Source organism: Gorilla gorilla, chromosome 1 (assembly GCF_029281585.2).
Source record: "Gorilla gorilla gorilla isolate KB3781 chromosome 1, NHGRI_mGorGor1-v2.1_pri, whole genome shotgun sequence".
Taxonomy (NCBI): domain Eukaryota; kingdom Metazoa; phylum Chordata; class Mammalia; order Primates; family Hominidae; genus Gorilla; species Gorilla gorilla.
The window spans coordinates 163,176,330-163,199,237 of NC_073224.2; the positions used below are offsets into that span (position 1 = coordinate 163,176,330).

The window sequence follows — 22,908 nt, forward strand, 5'->3', positions numbered from 1 at the left end:
TTCTATTACATCTAATTTTAGAGGTGAGAAAATTAAGGCCTGGAAAAATTTAGAAATTTAATTAAGGTAAAACTGGCATTTAATTGCTACCAATAATAGTAAAAACAGTTATGAATTATTAAGAGAGTTCCATGTGCCATGCACTGGGTTAAGCATGTTGCAAATATTGTCTAACTTAACTCTTATAATGATGTTTTCCTGTTTTTGTTGTTGTTGTTGTTGTTGTTGTTGTTGTTGTTTTTGTTAGAGACAGGGTTTCGCCATGTTGGCCAGGCTGGTCTCAAACTCCTGACCTCAGGTGATCTGCCTGCCTCGGCCTCCCAAAGAGCTGGGATTACAGGTGTGCCCAGACTTTTATTATTATTACTATTTTTATAATGACCTTTTGAAACAGGTATCAATTCCACCAACTTATAGGAGAAGGAAAGATTGATCATACAACTAGAAAGTGGCAGAGACTGGATTGAACTCAGGTCTGTCTGACTCCAGAACTGGCGGGTGATGTTCACCATGGACCCCCACACTACAGTCCACACTAGGTGCCTGTGCTGTGGTTGTGAGTTTCTTGCCGTCACTAATTCCTAGACCTCCACACCCTGGCTCTTTATAAAGTGGTCTTCCTTTCACTCTCTGATTGCTCTAACTGTTGACCTTGACCTTCATCTTCCCCCAACAAAAAGAAGAAAAAAACACACTTTTTTTGTAGACCCTGTTCTGTACTCACTGAATCTTTAAAACAGCTTTGCTAAGTAGACTTTAGAACTTCTATTTTGCAGGTGAGGAAACTTAGGCTTAGAGGGTTCAGCTAACTTGTCCAAGGTCATGCACTAGAAAGTATTGGATTTGGAGTTTAAAATTAAATCCATCTCACTCTGAGGCCTGTGTCCTTCCAGTTTCCTGCAGAGCCCCTTGAACGTGTTTTGGGGAGTAATCCTGTTCTCACAGTGGGGCAGGGGATTAGAATTCTGAACAAAGTGCTTTCTAATCATTTTACTGTCAGAGGGCCTCCACTTTACTTAGTACCAAACTCCATTTTTTCCAGTGTGAAAGGAGGCCTTTGCAAAATAGAAAAAGTACTTTCATTCCAGAGAGAGCCCTAGGAATAAAAAAAAAGAGGAATCTGCAAAGAAAAGCAGTAGGGGAGAGAGCTAATACCACTAGTTTCATTCTCATAAGGGAAAGAGAGACATTTTAGAAAAGATCTATTGTGTGAACTTGAAAACAAGATGTAGGGTCAGAAATGCTGTGGTGGCAGGTCTGTGGAGGAAGTAGCCACCAAATAATAGCCTTGATTGCAAGCCAGTGTTAATTAGGCTTGTGGGGCCCTCAATGAGCAAAGAAGATTGAGCTCTAACCATCAGTTCCCCACATGAAGGTTTATTGTAATATGAAAAAGTTATTTAAATTTCACTTCACGTTGTCCTTTTGAATCCTCGCATTAATAAAATCGTTTTCAGTGGAAATATCAGCAGCAAGAAATAGAAAATACTAACAGCAAGATTTTTTTTTAATGCCCATAAGAAGAAGCTTGGAAATTGACACTTGGTTGCTAGGCACGTTTTACAGCTTTGCTGTTTACCATGGACCAGAGATAATTTTCCTTATGGAGAATTTACAAGTTTCCAGATGCATTATGCTGAAGATAGCCAGGATCCAGTACAAGGCAAGTACCTGTTCCGTGCTTGATTTAACCAATGAGAAAAACCATGAAAGCGAAAGGAGTCTGTCCCAACAAGGTGGAGGGGTAAGATATTTTGGGAAAAGAGAATGAGAGAGGACCATTTCTCCTTGGCTAATTCTCACTATACCCTAAACTTCCAGTTGTTAATATTCATGAACATTATTAGTTTAATGTCTGTCTCCCCTGATAAACCAAAAAGCTCCCTAAAATTTGAGCTGTATCAGTGAATCTTTACCTAAGTGTAGCAGTTAAGAATTTGGCTCTGGAGCTAGGATTACTGTGTTCAAATCACTATCTATTAGCTTTGTAACCTTGGGAAAGTTAAGCCTCTTGAGCCATATAACAAGGATGATAGTAATATCTACCTCACGGGGCTATTAGAAAAACTGTGTGATTTAATATTTGTGAGAACAGTGTCTGACACCTGTATAAACTATATAAACTTCTGTTGCTGTTATTATTCTTCACAGCTGTATCCTCAAAGCTTAATATAGTGCTTATGTAGAGGAGTTGGGAATAAAAGGAATCAATGAATAAATAAGAGAAACAAAAATTGTATTTCTCTTTTTTCTTAGAAGGAAAAAGATTTTTTTCTTAAGTCAATAAGTCCACGTTTACCACAATATCTTCATTTTGTCTCAAATGCTACAATAAAATCAAAATATGGATACACCCAAAGTGGTGAGCTGATATTTTTTGTTTATGTATCTACACCTCTAATTACTCTAATAATGTATGTAATCTCTTTTTCATGATTGTTTACAAAGCAATCATGTCTGTGAAAAGGCAATGCACATCCACCCTTGAATATACTATGGTTCTTCCTCAATGTGCTTTAGCTGTACCTCCAAATAGAATCAAAGGTGACCCACTGGGAATTCTGTAGAACAAAGAACTTCCTTGTTTAGAACTTCCTTTGAAGCCAATTTATTACTCTTGTTATGAATTTTAATGTTTCCATTCTTTCTCTCTTTCCTTAAAGTTACATTCCAAAACATCTGTGATGGAGGGTGTGTCTGATCAAGGAAGGAATAATTTTTTGATGGTAGTTGGTACAGATGGCTGAGTGTGTTTACTCAGAGAAGTGGCACCATCCTTTAGTGATTCATTTAGTTTAAGATGAGGCTGACACATTTGGAACACTCTTAATATTTCTCTGGTCTTTCAGAATGGGTCCTAACAGCCCCAGATGGCCTTACTAATCTTTGTTAGGTTTGCAGTCAATGAACATCTTTTTCTAAAATTTTTATTCTCCTGCATTGAGACATCCTGAAGAGATGAAACAATGTCGTCTAGATGTGCTGCCTGATGTTCATCACCTCTCTGGATTCCAAACATTCTTGGTCACCAGTGGCATCCATGTCATCTCCATTGTATGTATTCTGGGGCTATGACTTCTTGCCCTCTTGGATGAGTGTTGTCAGATAGACTATGAAAAGAGGTGACTCTGAAAAGTAAGGTCTAATAGTGATACAAAAAAGCAGGAATTGCATACAAAACAAAAATCCAGGTACAACATCAAATCACTCATGCAAGAGAATAATAGGATTCATTTCAATAGTTCAATTATTATCAATTTAGTATTTGGCTTATTATTTAAGTGAAGGAAGTAAAACTTTAAATGTGTCTTTTATTAATTTTTTACATTAAACTTTTTTTTTTTTTTTTTGAGACGGAGTCTTGTTCTGTCGCCCAGGCTGGATGGAGCGCAGTGGCGCGATCTCGGCTAACTGCAAGCTTCGCCTCTCGGGTTCACGCCATTCTCCTGCCTCAGCCTCCTGAGTAGCTGGGACTACAGGCACCCGCCACCATGCCCGGCTAATTTTTGTATTTTTAGTAGAGACGGGGTTTGACTGTGTTAGCCAGGATGGTCTCGATCTCCTGACCTTGTGATCCTCCCGCCTCGGCCTCCTAAAGTGCTGGGATTACAGGCGTGAGCCACCGCGCCCAGCCTACATTAAACTTTTAACTGAGATAATTGTGGACACATGTAATTGTAAGAAATAATAAAGAGATCCTATGTATTTTTCCCCCGTTTCCCCAAATGAGTGTCTTTTAATATTATAGTACAATATTATAACGAGGATATTAATATTGATACAGCAAGACACAGATTCACCATAAAGACCCTCCACTTCTTTTTCATAGACACATTCATTTCCCTCCACCTTTTTTTATCTCTACCCCCTGGTCATCACTAATATGTCCTCAATTTTTATAATTTTGTCATTTCAAGAGTGCTGTAAAAATAAAATCATACAGTATACCCTTTATTTTTATCTTTAGGAGAAAGAATCCTTTGGCTAATTATGGGGTTAAAAGTTAAGAATTAAGGCCCTTGCCTGGTGCTGCTAGTAACTGGCATGGTGACATCAAGAAAGTCACCTACCCTCATCTGTAAAATGAAAGAGTTGCATCTGATGACCTCAGAGGTCCTTTCCATTTTGGGATTTAAATGTTATAGCATCTAAATTGCCATAGCAGGACAGAATGGAGGCTTTGGGAATGAGGAGGGTCACTCTCTGGTCTTCTCTCTGAGGATATTTCCTGTAATGTTCTAATCTTTTCTCCTAGACAGTCACTATTGGATCGTCTCCTGCCCTGTGAAATGTCCCTTCATTTGCCTTTATAGAAAGCAGTAGAATGTTCAGGAGTTTTTCTTTGTTCCTTCGTAAGTGGGGCTATACAGGCTTCTCTGAAACTCATTTAAATAGGAAAAGCACAAAACCCTTGTTTGAAACTCCATCTTCTCTTATTCTCAGTGAGTCTCACACAAAGAACAGAGTGAACCATCATGCAGGGACATCTTCTTGCAATGAGATGTCCACAGGTCAAGCAGACTTGAGGGCATAAGCTGGTGAAAGGATAGGTAGCTTGACTACTGTTGGTCCAAATGCAAGTTGTGATGTCAGGGTGTAGCATCATACTGGGCAGTTGCCTGGGATCCCATGCCTGGAGGTGGTTTAGCAGTCTGCTGTCATCATCCTGACGTTCTTAATAATTTTATTTTTGAACTTATATTTCATAAGTCAAGTTCAATGGAATAATAGAGTAGGTGTGAAAGCAGAGGAGATAAAGGCAATGTGGGTTTGCTGCTGTTCCTTGGCACCTCATCCATATATAGCCTTCCTGATGCCCTGTGAGGATAGAATTCTGGTGGATCCACAACATGTGGAAGTTCAGTGAGATTCAAAGCCCATATAATGTTAACTGTATTACATTTACAACTGAGTAAACAAGGGCACTGACAGCATTAGAGTCTACACTTTCGATTGTACCCAGAACTTATATTGAATGCAAAAGGAAAGCAATGATGTTCCAATAAATATGAATGACCAAAAAACCTCATGATATTCTTTTTTTTACTTCTGTTACATTCCTGAAACTCAGGCTGGGAATGGTGACATAAAAGGGAAGGTTTCTGTAATTCTCATTCCTTTCAGTTCTTTACTCGTCAGTAAGTCCAAAAGTGTAATGTATATGTACCAAGAAGTGAAATAAAATCAGTTTGAGCAAGCTTTTCTTTTGTTTAATTACTATTCTAGTAAGAACAAAATACATAGACATGTATGAACTATGAAATGAGAATTGTGTAATTTTGGTAATTCTGGATATCAGTTAAACGGTCTCCTATTGCACTTAACACAGGCATTATACAATGAAGATAAATGATAAAATTTATGGTAATAATTTAAAATTGCAATTTGTCTTTACTTCAAACATTATATATGAAAGAACAAACTTTATGATGAGCACAGAAAGAGACTACAGAAGAAAGGAAAGAGCTTTATATTTTAGTACCTTTAATGACACTGTTACCCTGTTTTCGTACCAGGGGTTCCAAATTTTCATAGTGCACTGGGCTCCACAAATTATGTGGCCACCCCTAGGTGGTATGAGGGTGCAAGTAGGGAAAAGATTTCTTAGATGCACCGATTGAATCTGGGGGTTTAAAGAAAGAAAAAATAACTTGGCTAACTTAATAAAAAGCATATTGTTTTACTTTGTTTTGTTTGGGGAGAAGGCAGGGTACTCGTAGAACTGAAGGAAAAGCTGAGAAAATAGATGTAGAAGAGAAAGAAATCAGGAGTTCTAGGGATTCAGGTGCAGAAATGAAAGGACAATCGTATGGGCATCACACTTTGAGTGAATTTGTTCCAACTGATCATTTAAGTTTGTGCAGCTCCACTTAGCAGTCTCCGTCTGGAAGGAGAGTTGGTCTACCTTGGCTTGCCATTTGGCTAGAGGAGTACAGATATCCTTGACTGGTAGTACTCTAAGATTGCACACAATGGGAATTAGTCATTCCCTAAATAGAAATTGGGGTGTTGTACCATAGGAAGAGAGAATGTAGCCTGAGTTACTAAATCAACAAATGCCCATTACATGAGAAAGGCATTATGAAAAGGGTACTGAGTATCTTTTTTTGCCTACTGTACACACGAAAGTCCTGACTTTATGATCAGGTAGGTCTTGGAAAGAAAAAAAAACTTGGAAAGATTATTTTTATTCTCTTATTATTCATGCAAAAACATGTATTGAGAGACTATTACATACTCTATACTACGTTGAATACAGGTATTAAATATTGCGGATATAGTCATGTTAAAGATAGGCATAATCCCCACCTCCTTGAAACTTACAATCTAAGAAGACTAGGATGACAGCTAAGGGAAAATTAGAGATTGTGGAATAATAATGAACATGCATTTTACAACATACTGACATCTGTACAAATGATACATTGCTGGATTCTGATATGGATGTCCTAACCCTTTTCTCTAAGTAGCAGATGGAAACCTGTAGCCAGTGTTTGCAAGAGCATAGCCTCATTCACTTTCAAATATCACTGTAGTAGATTCTGTTTGGTTTGGTGTGGGTGACTTTTCTTTCAAGTCCAGTTGATACTTTTTCTATATTGCACATCAAAGTTCCAAGAGAATGGGCTCTTGGAACCTGACTTGCTGGATTCAAACTACACACACCACAGTCTTCCTAATCCCTTCTGTAAAATGAAACAACCTAGAGAGGTACTTAATAAATGTTAAGCTATTACTACTACTACCATTACTAGCTGAATCTGCTTTATCGGTCACATTCATAAAGTTCTAAGGAACTCTCCATTCTAAGGACTCCCCATTCTCTCATTGTCTACATTTACAGTGCTGTTCATTAGGATTTTCCATAATGATGGAAATATTCTGTATCGTGCTCGCCAAAGAGTAGCTATTATTTGTGGCTCTAGACTTCTTGAAGTGTGGTTAACATGATTGAGGAGCTGAATTTTTAACTTTATATTAATTAGTTGAAATTTAAATTTAAATAGCCACATGTGGCTAGTGGCTACCACACTAGAAAGATGCAAGTCCAGAAAAAGAAACTTTGATTAGATAAAGGAAAACATAGAATATTTGAGTTACACACAGTGGAACTTCTCTGATAGGGATGTAACTGGATTGGAAGAGACAAGAGAGTTAAAAGGCTGTCTTTTCCCTCTCTTCTTCTCTTTTCCTCTCTTTCGTTGTTCTTTCCATATCATATAGCATTGATGTTGGAGGTCATCTGGGTTATTAGACTTATCATCATTTGGAAGTCCAAGGAGTCAAAGGGGGCCCCAAAGTGAAGATAGGAGGGAGTAGACCCTCCACAATGAGCCTTGACTTCAGCCTGAAAAATTATTCTTGCAATTTTCATAATACCAGCTATGTTCACTAGGACAGAAAACTTGAGAGAGCAAGAAGGAGGTGAAGCCTCGCTAGTGACTAAGAGTTTGCATTTTCTGAGGTGTCTCTTGGGTGTCTATGCATCAGAAGCCTCATTCCAAGCTAGGATTCAGGGACTTCAGATTTTGTCTACAAAACTTTAGAAAAGACTACAAGTGGTTTAAAATTTCTTTTTTTGGTCCTACTTGGAATTCCTTTAGGTACCATCTTCAGAAATAACATTGCCAAGGTTTCTTCCTGCAAAATATTTTGCAAAATGCTGGTCTCTTGGTTCCTGTTAAGATCATATGTGAATATAATAACAAGAAATGAGCCTATCTATTTTCAGCATCTACTTGAAGATGAGTGATATGTTCCTTAGACTGTTGGAATGTCCACACTACCTTGAGAAGAATTAGAATTGGTGTAGCAGAAATGCAAAGAAGAAAAAGACTCAAATTGAGGTTTTCTGATTTCCAAAATAGTCTATTGGGGTCTGCAGCAAAAACAAATTTTAAAAGGAAAAGCTTTTTTGTTAGAAGAGACTAATTAAGAGAGGAAAGGCTTTGAGAATCCCAAGGTCAGCCCTAGAGCACAGTGGACCTAAAGATTATGTCAGAATAACCTGCTGGAAAGGGAAGCAAAAAGATCAGATGATCTTGCTCCTAAGGGACTGGAATGAGGGTCAGTGAGACCTGGAGGGGAGTAGAAAATGGAATGGAATTTGGGCATAGAGAAATAGCTGGAGAAGGGGTCCCCCTAAAGGAGCCACAGGCAAAGGAATAAAGTCAGCAACAAAAGATCACTGATTCCCAGTGCAGTGCAGTGGGGCCTCCTGGAAGTCAGATCAATCCTCCGGACCACCCAGCAACATCTGAGGAAGCACTGCCCAGTTATCCGGGCTAGGAAGTCACATTAGCCCTTTTGTGTGCCTGGTGGGATCCTTTGGGTGATGGCTTCTAGCCCACCTGTCATTGGCGGGTTGTCCATCAGAAGTGTGGCTTTGCTGAGCTCCATTTGAACTGTCTTAAATGGGCATTCTCCAATTTTTCAACCCTTCTGGGACACTCACAAGCTCTCTTAATCAAACAATGAAAGCCTATGATGCTGATAGGCATATGGGCAGTGTGGAAGGAAACATGGGTATGGTGGCATTTTGGAGAAATGTATTCCAGTTATGTAGGGAATGCTTCATTGTCTCACTTGGCTTGAAACTGAAACTCTTATCTCTTTATAGTTTGGATACTCTAGGCCCTCTTTCTATGTTTTGTCTTCCTAGTTATGCTGCACTATAGGAGACATCATTTTAAACTTTCCTGGTAGAAAAGTAGCTTTTTAATTTTCTTTCTTTTGGGCAGAAACATGAGTTCCATGTATTAGTATTAGGCATTCACCTCTGGTTGCAATAATCAAGAGGATATTCCTAAGCTGCAGCACCAATACTGGGCATCTTGACAGCACACTCAAGTAAATGTAATCACATCCACCAAGCATATATTTAGTGCCAATTCTAAGCCCAGAATCAGGGTAGTTACTGGTGATACAAAGTTGAACAAGATATGATTATAGGTGCTCACAATCCAAATACAGCTTAGTTCTGTGTAATTCATTAAAGATGATGTTGTTCATCTAATATATACCTGTTGCCAGTGTGGGGTGGCTGGTAGGCATGGAGATATACCAATAAGTGAGTCTGGCATTTTTCTTTTTCTTCTTGGCTGCAAACTGTCACTGACTAATTTAATAGTGACTAATAGAACTCTTAAAGAGGCTAAAGAAGGCATTTGGTCGTTCTGCCCATCAGTCTCTTTTTTTTTTTCCCAGTCCCCACTCTTGTTGCTCAAACTTCTCAGCCCCAAAACCCTTTCCCACTCCCCTGGCTGACTCAGTGTTCCACCTCCCTGGCTCCAGGAAAGGCTCCTATGTGCTCCAAAGCTGAATTCTTATTGTCATGGTTGTTCTCATTTAGCTCTTGGAGACAGCTGCTTGAGGGTGGCTGAGTGGGTAGCTGGAGGCTGTCCAGCTCCATTTGGCTTGTGCTAATAATTTAGAAGGTTTTGTATCTTTCATTTGTTTCCCATTCTGGATTGAAAAAAATGGAAATTCGTCTGCTGAGTGGGATGGAAAGGTAGTGGGTGGGCAGGGCTGAAAGAATGGGACCGGGTGCATCATTCCTGCCACCTGTTAGGCTGAGAAATTCAGTTCCTTTCTGTTTTGTGCTTTATCCCACCATCTGCCAAGCTATATTAGTCAGGTTTCTTTGGTAACAAGTAACAGGAACTAATTTGACCTCACTTAAATAAAATAGGTATTTCTTTTAACAATACAGGCAACCTTCATAGAACCTGAGGATACGAACACAGGTAGATTTCAGGAAGGATTTGGAATGAGCACCTGGAAAGGCTTCGAGTCTCTCCTGTTTTCATCTCTTATCTTCTCATGATTCACTGGTCCTCTCTCTCTCTTTTTCTCTCCTCTGCAGACCCTCTTTCTAGTTTTTTTTTTTTCCAAAAAGTAGATTGTGGCCACCCCACAGTGCCTGAATTCAGATGTTACAATTCTATTCAGCTGCAGAGACTAATACTTCTCAGTTCCAGTTTCTCATCTGCATCTGATTGGTAAGCTTTGGTTTGGTGCTCATGTCTGGTCCCATCAAATGCAGTTGAAGAGGTGAAAACACAAAGTATAACTTGATGGAAAGACTGACTTCTGCGGACCAAGAGATAATTCCCAAATAAGTGGGGACAAATGGGAGCTAGGCAAATTTACCAGGTACTGTTATCCCCAGTAATGTGCTATTGTATACCCTTCTTTTTTTCTCCTAGATTCCTCTAGTTCATTATTTACATGCTTTTGTCATAAGGAAGGTATGTTTACTGTAATTCTTTAAGGCTACCTATCTGCACCCAGGCCAGGTTCATATGGTGGCAAGCACTGAGATTACAGTGGCTGTGAATCTCCATATATTAACATCTTGGTCTCTGAATTCCTTGAATAGTGGGTTTGTAATTAAATATGTTGAGACCTAGTAACATCTGAGTGTCTCTGCCAACTTAACTGTTGGGTATCCAATGACAAGAATAAAGAAGCAAAAACAACCCTTTGGATTTCTGTAGTACTCAGTTTTCCTCCCCCACATCAAGGAAGAGAGATGATGATATTTGGAGGGTTAGATTACTTAAGTTAAAGTCCTAATGCTGCTGATCTCCCACAGGATAATGCAATCAAAACCCGTGTCCTCTCAGTTCCTCACACCCAGGTAGCGATAAATAAAGTCGGCCTCATTAGTTAATTCAAGGATTTGTTGAATGCCTGCTGTTATCAGCACTGTGCTCCCCTGTGATACAGTGGCCCTGCCCTCATATGTTTCATAGTGTAATGTGAAGATGTACAGGAAAAAATATCTATTTTAATTATTATAAAATATATATTTTATAACTACCATGAAGTATTTTAGATTTAAAAAGAGCTACAAAGACTAATAGAGGAAACACTTGTGTATTCACAATCAGCTGTAGAAATAAAATATTCCTATGGCAGTTGAAACCTTTGTTAACCCTTTCCTGAACACAGATTCCTCCTTCAACCCTGAAATAATTATTTCCCTTAATTTGGCATTTATCATTACCATGCGTTTCTTTATATATTTACATTATGAGTTGAATTGTGTTCCCCCAAAAATGTTTAAGTCCTAACCCTGGTACCTGTGAACTTGACTTTATTTGGAAACAGCATGCATGCAAATGGTCTGGTTAAGAAGAGATCGTTAAGGTGGGCCCTAACCCAATATGACTGTGTTGTTATAAATCAGGAAAATTTGGATATAGTGACAGACATGCACACAGGGAGAATGCCAGGTGAACATGAAAGAAGGTGTAGGATTATGCATCTAGAAACCAAGGAACATCAAAGATTGCCAACAAACCACCCAAAGCTAGGAGAGAGGTCTTGAACAGATCCTTCCCTCAAAGCCCTCAGAAGGAGCCAACGCTGCCGACACCTTGATCTCAGATTTCTATCCTACAGAACAGTGAGATAATAAACGTCTGCTGTTGAAGCTACCCAGTTTGTGGTACTTTGTCACAGCAGCCCCAGCAAACTAACACAACTTATTATACCTGTATGTGTTCCTAAACTAATCATAATTTTGTTTACACATGTTAAAGCTTTATATTGTTATACCATGCTGCAAGTATTCTTCCATGACTTAAACTTTTCTCTGAGAATGATGTTTATGAGATTCATCCTTTGGCACATGTAGCTTTAATAATTCCCTTTTCATTGCTGGGTAATAGTCCATTTTATGGATAAACTTTACTTAACACAATTTAAATATCCAGTTTCCTTATAATGGACATTACAAACAATACTGTTATGCACATTCTCATCAATATCTCCTTGCACACATTTGCAATAAATTTGTAGAAGTTTATACCTAGGAACTGAATTCCTGTATTATTACATGTTTAAGTTTTCACTACCACCAGCAATGTTAAACCATTCATGTTGCTACACAACCTCATCAACAAATAATACCATCTGGCTTTTAATTGTTTACAATCTGGCCAGTGGGTGCAGAGCAGATATTTAATGTTGTGAAGTGTTCTATGAACAAGCAAATACAGGATGCTATGGGAATGTGTAAGGAAAGTCCAAACTAGTCTGGGAGGTGTGGTAGAGAGGGATCCCTTGTGGAAGTAATACCTAAGCTAAGTCTTGAGGCATAAATAGGCATTAGCCAGGTGAAGGGAGGTGGGAAGGGTGGTAGGGCTAAAGGGAGCAGCTTGATGGAAAGTGTAGAAGTGGGAATACATGTGGCACAGGTGGGTACGAGGATGGAGTGTCTCCACTAATGCCAATATAGCCCTTCATTGATTTAGGTGGACCTACCTCCTCAAGGGGCAGGAACAAGCAAAATCCCTTTATGAGCTCCACAGTGACTCCTATTCCTTCTAAGTCTAGGTCATATGCCTTGAAAGTTGAATGAAAATATTTTTTTTCTCAATAAGAATTTAGATTAGTGTTCAAAAATGGGCCAGTTGACTGGCTTAGGTCCTCAACTGTATTTTGTTTGAATGCCACAGTTATTTTTTATATTTTATGCTTTTATTACTAAATAGCATTTAATGAATTCCATTCCCAACATTCTCTACTGTCTTATACCGAGACCATTAACTCATTTCTTATCTCCCAGATCTCTGAGGTCATTTAAGTTTGAGACTCCTAGCTAAATTTACCGTAGTGGTGTGCACAGGTGATCAGGAGGAACAATTAATCCACCCTTGGGATAAATTGCCTAATTAAGATGTTCTTGTTGAAGTCACTGGCAGGACTACAGCTCTAGTGGTGAGCTACAGAAAAAAAAAATCTCAATTGGAGGATCCAGGACCACCCTTGCCTATGAGATTGGACCCCATTTCTCCCCTGGCAAGTAGAGAGGCTTGGGAGGCTTATCTGGCTTACACATGCAGTTGCATCTTAAGATGGCAGGAATCCAATTTGGAAAATGGTGTATGAGGTGGGGATGGGGAGAATCTGGGAGTGGGAAGGGGAGGAATTTTCCTAGAAAAGATAGAGATTTCTACAGACAGACTTTAGACAGAAGCCCTTTGGTGGACAAAGTTTGCTGCATGATGGCTGGGAACCCTGATAAACAGTGGGGAAAATACCCATGAGGGATATTCCTTTTGAGGCTCAGAAAAGTCCAATTTAGTAGAACCTCCTATTGTTTTCTAGATTTGTAACTCTTTTCTGATATTGCCCAAACCCTTCTGTTATCAATTTGTCTAATATAGCTTGGTGTATTCAGGGAGACTGAGAGGTCAGGCAGCAGGGAGAGGGCACTGTCCTGGTTCATCTTGTAAAATATATCAGGTCCATTCACTGGGCTATGGCTTGGACTTATGATATCAGTATTGGTTTAGGAGTGATGTCTGTGGATAATCCCCAAAGGGCCAGAACCAGAGAAACATATCTGAAAGAATGATAAACTCAAATAATATAGGTTACTCTTACATTGGTTCTTAGTCTTGGTTGCATATTTAAAAACCATGTTGTAGCCCAGATCAATTATGAACCAAAATTTCTGAAGACAGAGGATCCAGGCAGCAGTATTTTAAAAATACTTCCCAGGTGATACCAATGTTCAGCCAAGATTTACAACCACTTGGTTGAGAATATTGCCTTCTGAAAGGGTCCAGAGGGGTCCATAGCATGCCTGGCTCACATTTAGTCTCAATAGCAAAATAGAGTGCATTTGAATTGAAATTCATCATCTTGGTACATCTATACTGCTGTTAAAGTGGTTTATTAGTGGAAACAAAAATTGGGTAGCATTGGGGTAGGAAAGAAAGAAATGCAATTAGAAAGAAAATGCTTTGATTTTTTTCTGTTTGCTTGTGAACATTTTGCAAAAAATTGCAAATTTTGCCGAAACAAGGTTGGATTCCACCATATTTTATCTCTTGCAGCAATTCTAATGCCTAGCATCAAATGCTGTCCTGCATCACACTCTGGTTCATAGATCCCAAAGAGGTTGCATATTCCATCTCAGAAATTCATTCCTCATTGAACTTAAAACATGTTTAGACTCTCAGGGCATTTAGATGGGACTGCTTAGAGAAAGCCCTGGAGGGAGCCTGCCATAATGATGCGGCTTTAAAGAGTACTCTAGACCACTTGGAGAGAATCACTAATCACTCACTGGTGTTTTGTTTTCTTTCTAGATCTTCAAACTTTCTGCAGTCCTTTGGTTTGGTTTCTAAGGCAGAATTTATGATATGTTGCTGACTGAAGAACAACTGAATTTTATACAATAGTCTTTGGGTTTCAATTTCTCACCAGGAGAACCGAGTAATATTTCCCCACAATTTTCCCCAATGTGTTTCATGCTTATTTTATTCCATGCCTTCCCTTAAGATGGAATGGAGAGGGGAGGCAGGTAAACATATAGACCCCTCTCATAGACGGTCTTAAAAGCAGATGTTTTACTTTTTTTTTCTAAGTAAGGAGGCAGAAACTTCAGCTATGTTTCTGTGTGTATTTGCAAGTACACGTGTGTGTGTGTGTGTGTGTGTGCGTGCATATGTGTGCACTTGAGTCCCTTGGAGTGTGGGAAAAGGGAAGAATAAGGATCTTCTTGTATGGCTTCAAATAATGACCAAGTGGGAGCTCAGGCTTATGCTACAGACGCTACTGGCTTGGGTTTCATGACACGTTGCATTGGAATATCAATCTCTGATTCTCCTGCTCAGCTAATCGTTTAACCTGTTTAGCAGTTGTTTCATGTGGATATGTTGGGGATTTAGAGGATGGAATTGAATGCCCTGGAAGTTTACTTTCAAAGCCTCATTTTTAACCAGAGGATGCCGATTGCTTTATATAGGAGATCATATCCCTCTTTATGTATACCTGGAAGAGCTCAGTTGAGTGGGTTTTCTTTAAAAAAAACACCGGATTTTGTATTCTTCTCCCATCTCTTTTAAAATGATTTATTCAATATTTGTTTCTCATCAACATTCGGGTATCACTTCCCACATCTTCACATACCTGAGGCGAGTTTGCTTTCCAATTAAATGCCTCTGGTTGGCTGTCCTCTTCTCTGCACTACAATTGTTCATTTTCCCCTTCCATATCAGGCCTAAGGAAGACTCCAAAGGTGTTGTCATAGTTAGCACATTTTTCTATCAGGTCTGAATGAAGACGGTGCCTCTGCAGTGTCTGAGATGAGTCCATGGGTCAAATCTATAATGAGCCTGTTGAGACAAATAGGCTAGCAATTGTTCTAGACAGGCCAAAGGACACAAGCAAAATGCCAATTGCAGACCCGGTGGTGAACCAGGCTGCTGAGAGCAGAAAGTACCGGATTAATGAAATCACAGGCACTCAGCTTGCACCCGGAACTAAAGCAGCTTTGGGAAAGGCATACGGCAAAAAATAAGCCAAAGTTAATCGCAAAGTCAGGCGTCCAATAAAGCAGCATCTGCTTGAAAAGGAAAGCACATCAGCCGCTGCACAGTGACTTTTCTCCTGCTCCGTCAAGCAGGGGGATGTGCAGAGTGGGATTAGCAGGGCATCAACCCACAGCGCGGCAGCTGCCCGGGTGGCAGCAGAGCTCTGGCCCGCGTGTGCCTGGGGCGCTGAGATCGGCCGATGCATTTGCCCAGGGCAGCCAGCTGTGAATTTGACTATCGGCAGCAGCGAGGGCAGCTCCACAGCTCGCCCCACACTCACTTTCCTTCCCACTCATGAAACAGCCACGCCATGCATGCTCTATTGTTTCCTAACAATTCTTCCTGCGCTGCCGGTTATCAGCAATAGTCTGTGCGCTCGAGTGCATGACCTCATTTAAAGAGCTTTAGCAGAATGTCAGCGTCATGTTTTTCCCCTCCTCGCTTAATGATGGCGTTCCTTTTTGCCACTTGATTTTGAGTCTGTTATAATTGCAGTGAAGAGCTTCTATTCAGGACATTGTAACACTCCCACTCTTCTTCCAAAGAGGCAAGAAGAGGTGACAGGGTTATGGGCTGTCATAGGCTTGCTGGCTTGCCTGAAATTTATTTTCACTGTTGTTATAGACAATGATCAGGGTTTAAGTCTTGTGCTGCTCTCTGATAGGGCTGTTTGAAATCTGTTTGCATTTTCTGAGGGTTATTTCATGGAACACTAGAGGGATGTAAATGAGTGTCACTTATGGAAATAGATTCCCTGGTCACCTAAACTTGAGAAACATTGGGTTTTCTAATTGTATAAAGTATCAGTATTGTAAGTGGCTCAAAATTTTTAAGATAATGATGTGCCTTTTCGATATGGATAGTGAATAGAATCGGCAAAATTTTGCCAACTTTTTGGCCTTAGAATCCTTTTTTTCTATTCTTTCGAATTTTTGAAAATATTTTTAAAAAAATTCTTTCAAAAATTTGAAATAATTTTTGTTATGGGTTGAATTGCGTCTCCTAAAATTCATATACTGAAGACCTAATCCCCAGTACCTCATAATGTGACCTTTTTAAAAAGTAGGATCATTGCAGATGTAGATAGTCTAGATGAGGTCATACCGGAGTAGGCTGAACCCCTAATCCAGATGAGTGGTATCCTTAGAGAAGACAAATGCACACAGAAGAAGAGTGCCATATGGAGATTGGAGTTATGCTTCCACAGGCCAAGAAACTCCTGGAAGCTGCCAGAGAGGACTGAACAGACCCTTCAGAGGGAGCATGGCCATAATGACACGCTGACCTTAGACTTCTAGCCTCCAGAACTGTGACCCAATAAATATCTGTTGTTTGAGCCACTCAGTTTGTGGTACTTTGTTATGGCAGCCCTGGGAACTAATGCATTATGTAATGGAATACTGTTTTGAGGAACTTTGAGAAATGCTGCTTAACAGGCTTACCACAATAACAGATATAATGGTCTGAGAATACATTTGCAGAAGTCTGAGATTTTAAGAAGTTTTAGGCTCAATTTAGGATCTTCTGTATATTTGCAGGCAGAGTAAATTCTGACTACATTGATGTTATCTCACATTTAAAAGAAAAATATTGGGCCAACTACATGAGATATTGTGTAAAGCAAATGAACAGACTGCCTTCTTCCATCCTCAAATGTTCAAATTATAAACCTAGTTTCATTACTTAAGCCGATACGATCTTTCTGCCTTGCCTGAATAACTGCTGCAGCCTTTAATTAGATAGGTTGATGAAAGTGTTCCAGGAGTTACACTAGCCTGTCTGTATTGTATTCTTTTATCCCACTTGGTTGGATTAAAATGGATGGATTAAAATTGGATACAATTCATGACTGCACATGAACTAGTAAGGCAGCTATTTTATTGAGAGAATTTCTAAGGATGAATACTGGTGCCCAAATTTAAGGGATTCATAGGCTAGTAAATATTAAAAAATAATTTGAAGGTGACATAGGTTTGCAAACTTTTTCTTTTGTCAAATAAGTATATTAAAACAACAATTGACAAAATGAACAAGAATCAACAACCACCATGTGCTAGTGACATTGTTTAAACCTTTTAATTGTACCAAGTAAGAATATTAAAACAATCAACAACTAAACATACCAAAAAACAAAATCAACCTCTATAACAACCATGAATTAGTGATATTATATAAAAAAGTAAAGGATATTTCTAAAACCAAAAAGGTAGAAAGAACAACATGTCATAATGATACCAATGGATTATGTGTTTTGAGTGTTATGTGCCAGGCATGTTCCAAATGCTTTATATGCATAAACTCTATTAATCCTCACAAAAAGACTAAAAGGTTGAAACTAACACCTTAATTTTATACGAGAGGAAATTGGGCACTGAGTTGAGAAGTTGACTAGGGTCATCTGCTGATAGATGGTAAGGCTGGGAGTTGAATCCACAAGATAGGCTCTGGAATATATGATTTTGTGATCTTGAGCATCATATGATCTTGCATCTCTAATATGATTCTTTCCAAAAAAGAAACCTCAGCAAACATACTCAGATGTTTCTGGGGGTGAGTGCATGTGGATATTTTTATTTTTATTTTTTCTCATTTTGCTGCAGATCTGTGATACCATCATCACAGAGCAGTCTGGACTGGAATTTAGGAAGCCCTAGGCTGCAGCTGCAGGCTGCACCCCAGCAAGGGATCCAAAATGTAAATGTCCTGTGCTGTTTATGGGAGGAAATCCTAAGACAGATAAGGGAAATAGCTCATTTTTGTTTAATAAGCCATCTACGTTTTGTGGTAGGGCTTGAGCAATCTTCTAAAAGGTGAGTGCAAATCAATCATTTCAGTTGACATTTTCAAAATACTTCAGGGTGGCAGAAAGTTAATGTATCAAATGCCATTAAAGGTTTAAAACAACCAAACCAAAATAAATATACTTTAAACTTAACCTCAAAACTTGGGGTGTGATTCAGTGTTCAGCTTGGAGTGTGTATGTTTGTATGTGTGTGTGTGTGTATGTGTGTGCATGCATGTGTGCATGTGGTATGAGATGATTTGGATTCCATTGCCAGGGATGTATATGAAAGCACACCACACAAACCACTGAAAAAAGCATAGCATTAAGTACATAAGTGATATTCTACACCTGGAAATTATCACATAAATGTAACCTTTGCAAGGGAAAACTTTTGCAGCAATTTAGTGAAAGGAGCACATGCTTTAGGGTCAGGTAAACAGAGTTCAAATTCCAGTTCTTATTCTTCCTTGCTGTGCGATCTTGGAGAAGTCACTTTTGTAGTTCATTTAGGATGCTATAACAAAATACCATAAATTGGGTGGCTTATAACCAACAGACATTTATTTCTTATGGTTCTGGAGGCTGGGAAGTTCAAGATCAATGCCGCATCAGATTCAGTGTCTGGTGAGGGCTTGTTCTTCACAGATAGTGCCTTCTTACTGTGTTGCTACATGGTAGAAAGGGCAAGGCAGTCCTCCAGGGTCTTTTCTAAGGGCACCAATCCCATTTATGAGGGCTTTACCTCCATGACTCAATCAACTCTAAAAGGCCTAATCTCTTAAAACCTAATGGGGATTAGGTTTCAACACATGGATTTTGGGAGGACACAGACATGCAGATGACAGGAGTCACTTAGCTATCCTATCTCATTTGTAAAATGAGAACAATAGCCCATCTTATAGTTTTTTTTTTTTTTGTGAGGATTAGGCTGATTTATGTGTAATGATTAGCAGTAGTGTTGCTCAAAAGCTAATTTTATATTACTTATTTATTTACTTTTGTATTGAGAAAGAGTTTCTCTCTGTCACCCAGGCTGGAGTGCAGGGGTGCCATCTCAGCTCACTGCAACCTCTGTCTCCCCAGGCTCAAGCAATCCTCCTACCTCAGCCTCCTAAGCAGCTGAGACTACAGGCACATGCCAGAACACCAGGCTAATTTTTATATTTTTGTAGAGACATGGTTCGCCATGTTGCTCAGGCTGGTCTTGAATTCCTGGGCTCAAGTGATCCACCTGGATTGGCCTCCCAAAATGCTGGGATTACAGGTGTAACCCACCTTCCCTGACCACTAATTTTATTTTTTAATAAATATTTATATAGTGTTCATTTACAGACCCTGTTCTAAGTGATTTATAAATATTCGTAATAACTCTGTGAGGGTACGTATGAGTATTATTTCCATTTTATGGTTGAGAAAAATGAGGCATAGAGGTTAAATAACTTGTTTAAGATCACAGAGCTGGTAACTGTCAGAGGAGGGGTTCAAACCCAAGCAGTCTGGTGCCAGAGACAATGTTCTTAGTCACTACTCTATAGCGTCCTGATAACTGAAATTGAAATACGTTCCATTTTAAATATTTGTCAGTCAAGCATACATGGCAGATGCTTTACCAGAACTTCAGACACAAAGGAAATAGTTGGATATAGACAACTTGTATATGAATTGAATTAGCTGTGAATATGCAATGTTAAATGCATAGAGATTGTACAGTGTGGATTTTCCTCTTAATCACCAATTTCCTTTCACTAGGGGTTGACACGCGTGTGTGGCCATCAGCTTCCTCAATGATTCTTATTTCTCTCTTGTCTCTTCCCATTTGCCTTCTGGTGTCCTCTCTGGCCTGACCCACCTCCCTCTGCTCCCCAGGGTCCTGCACTGACCCTCACTGGATGCAGAGCCTCTCAAGCTGTCTTGCAGGCTTTCTGTCTTTGTACATGTCTTAGGTGTGGGCCGCCACTCTCCCAACCCCTTTCCTGGTTCCAGGCCACTTGTTCTCCACCCTTCCTAGGCTCCCACATGTATCCAATTCTTACACTCTTAGCACAGGAGTTTACCTATCCTCTCTCAACCCTGCAATCTGATCAAGCACCTGCCTTTTCTCCTTTCCTTCATTGATACATATCTGGAAGGAGAATTTGTACTAGCCATCTCTCCTTTCTCTTGTGCAATCCACTTCTCAACTCCTGCAGTCTATTTGGCTTCCTTCCACAACACTTGACTGAATTACTCTCGCGGTGGTCATCAATGCCCTGTTAATTGTTAAATCCAATAGCATCTTCTCAGTCATTACACTTGACCTCTCAGCGAGATCCTGCATGGGTTGGCCTGGGGCCAAATCTCTTGCCTCATTTCCTGTTACATTCCCCCTGTTTCCACATCACAGCTACAGTGGCATACTACTGTCCTGCAAACAGCAGTCTATCTCACAGCCTTGGCATGTGTTGGTGCCTTTGCCCCTAGATCATGATTCTCCAGACATTTGCATGGCTCTCTCTGTCTTCATTCTGATATCTGAGTGTGTCACTTCTTAGCAAAGCCATCCCTGAACACTGTTATGTAAAGTGCACCCCCTTTGCCCATCTCTTTGCCATCACTTTTGATCCTCTTACCTGCTTTAGGTTTTTCTTAGAGCATGTATCACTACCTACCTGTTCTTTTTCTGCATATCTAAATTCTAGCATGTCTCCTTCAGAAGAAATCCATTTTTCTTTTTGCCATGCTTGAGGCCAGGCCTCAGCATCTCACACCTAGACTATTTCAACTGTGCCTTCAGTGTGCTGTCAGACGCTTACCGCTGAGCTATATCCACTCCTAACAGCACACTGCATGGTTTCCCTGCCTCCAGGATCTCTTACCTCCAATTCAATACAGCTACATAAATTGCTGCCAGATTTCTTTTTCTAAAACGGAAATTTGATCAGCATTTTCCTCCTTCAAGAATCTTGGTGCATCCCCACTGCCTGGAAATTAAAATCCAAACACACTAGTATGATCGATGAGCCCTCACGGTGATCTTAAGACCTTCTGAATCAGCTCTGAGAGAACAAAGGATTTAATGTGAGCTGCAGCATCAAAGCTGGTGCCTTTCTGTCTTGACAGCAAGGAGAATACCAAGGTGTTGGCATGCCTTATACCTCAGCGAGGCTCATGTCAAGCAGGAGCAGTCAAGTGTTTCTCAGTACAAGCAGGGGGTGGGGTGAGATAGTTAACCTAAAGAGTTAATCTAACACTGTGTCAACTGGCAAAATGTTATTTCCTCCAAAGATATGGATTTTTTTCCTGAGGAATGTTAATGAATATAATGAGTATTTTTTAAGTGTTCTTCTTCATAGGAGATAATAATACTTACCACTCAATATATAATAGGTATTCTAAGACTTTATATGTATTAATTCATTTAATCATTAAACAGCGTTAGAAGATACTGTGATTATCCCCATTTTACAGATGAAGAAACTGAGGCACAGATGTTAAATAGCTTTCTGAAGGTTTTACAGGTAGAGGTAGGTCTGGAATTAAAATTCAGGTAATGTGACTTCAGTATTAGTAAAGAAGTTAGGGGAACCACAGTTTTCTCTGAGAAGGAGATGAGATTGGAACTGGGGGGCTATATTTCCTTTTTATTTCTCTGGGGCTCTCAATAACCAGGCTGAAGAGAATGCCATGAGTAACTGAGGCAAGAAGATACTGGAGGAAATTTTATGAGGGGGAGTTGGGTAACTAACTGGAGATATGAAGGGGTGATGTGTAGAAGAGAGGGTAGGGGAAGGGGAGTGAGAGAGGCAGAAATACATAAAGATAGACATAGAGATAGAGAGAGGGAGAGGGAGAGGGAGAGAGGGACAGAGAGAGAGATATCAGAAATGAGAGTTTGGTCAGGTAGAAGCAGACACACCGAGTGGCCCTGAAGAAGGGTTGATTTAACCCCTCTTGTGTGTCTTAGTGGTAAAGGAGCTACAGAGATATTGGTCTTTTGAATGAACTAAGCTTGGATATGGAGAAATGCATGATCTAGAGGCACTCAGATGAAACTGGGCTCCAGAGCCAATAGTACTAAACTTATTATGTTATTGCCCCAGGTTGGTGTCCCACTACAAAGCAAGGGCCTGCCACAACCAGATGCATGTTTCAATGACATCGAAAGACTCACCTTGGACTCATCGCTGACTTGTCAACCAGAGCTCCAATATCTGAGTTTGTCAAGGTGCTACTCTTTGACTCAGTTGACCTTCCTTCTCCCTTCCTTCTCCCTTCATTTTCCTTCTACTCTGGTGACTGCCTTCAATTCCTTCTCCTCTCTATGTTTGTCTCGTAGATCTCAAAGGACGTGGAGTGTATTTGTATCATCATATAAAGCACGTGAAATTATGGTTTTCTCTGTGAATTTTTCTAAAAGCATACTTTGAATTCTATTGTTGGTATTTCCAGTGAGAAGTATAGAGCACATGGTAGGTGCTTAATAAATGTTTGATGAATACATAAATGAATAAATACCTGTAAAACATTTAATGGCACAGCAGCTGTTTCTTCTGTCACTTCTCATGCGTCTCAGTGGAATTCTTTTTTGCATTTGAACACTATTCCTACTGAGAAGTAAACAACCTCCTTTTTGCCTTTTCCCTTAGGAGATTCCAAGGGTGTCATATGTTATATGGTGCTTCTTATGGCATGCAAATAACTCTTTATCCATGGTCCTTTCTGCTTCTTTATTTTAGCAAAGAAATCTGCTTTGTATTAGAATTCTCCTCTGATTGGGAACCCACATCAAAAAGACTTTAATTCCTGATA

The 22,908-nt window shown here is 39.7% G+C and overlaps 1 protein-coding gene across 1 annotated transcript; it reads left to right on the forward strand.

Annotated features, from left to right (window-relative positions):
* The first annotated feature begins 1,382 nt into the window (after positions 1-1,382).
* Positions 1,383-22,526, forward strand: LOC134758951 (uncharacterized). Its single transcript, XM_063708761.1, has 3 exons — positions 1,383-1,663; positions 22,200-22,324; positions 22,436-22,526. Exons 1-3 carry the CDS (start codon positions 1,511-1,513, stop codon positions 22,524-22,526), a joined length of 369 nt encoding a protein of 122 aa, XP_063564831.1. The 5' UTR covers positions 1,383-1,510.
* The last annotated feature ends 382 nt before the right edge of the window (positions 22,527-22,908 follow it).

Excerpts from the sequence above, each read along its gene's own strand:
- LOC134758951 (XM_063708761.1), top strand. The coding sequence starts at position 1,511 with ATGCCCATAAGAAGAAGCTTGGAAATTGACACTTGGTTGCTAGGCACG. Across the intron at positions 1,664-22,199 it reads TAGCCAGGATCCAGTACAAG|GTTGGTGTCCCACTACAAAG; the intron begins GCAAGTACCTGT and ends TTATTGCCCCAG. Across the intron at positions 22,325-22,435 it reads CAATATCTGAGTTTGTCAAG|ATCTCAAAGGACGTGGAGTG; the intron begins GTGCTACTCTTT and ends TTTGTCTCGTAG.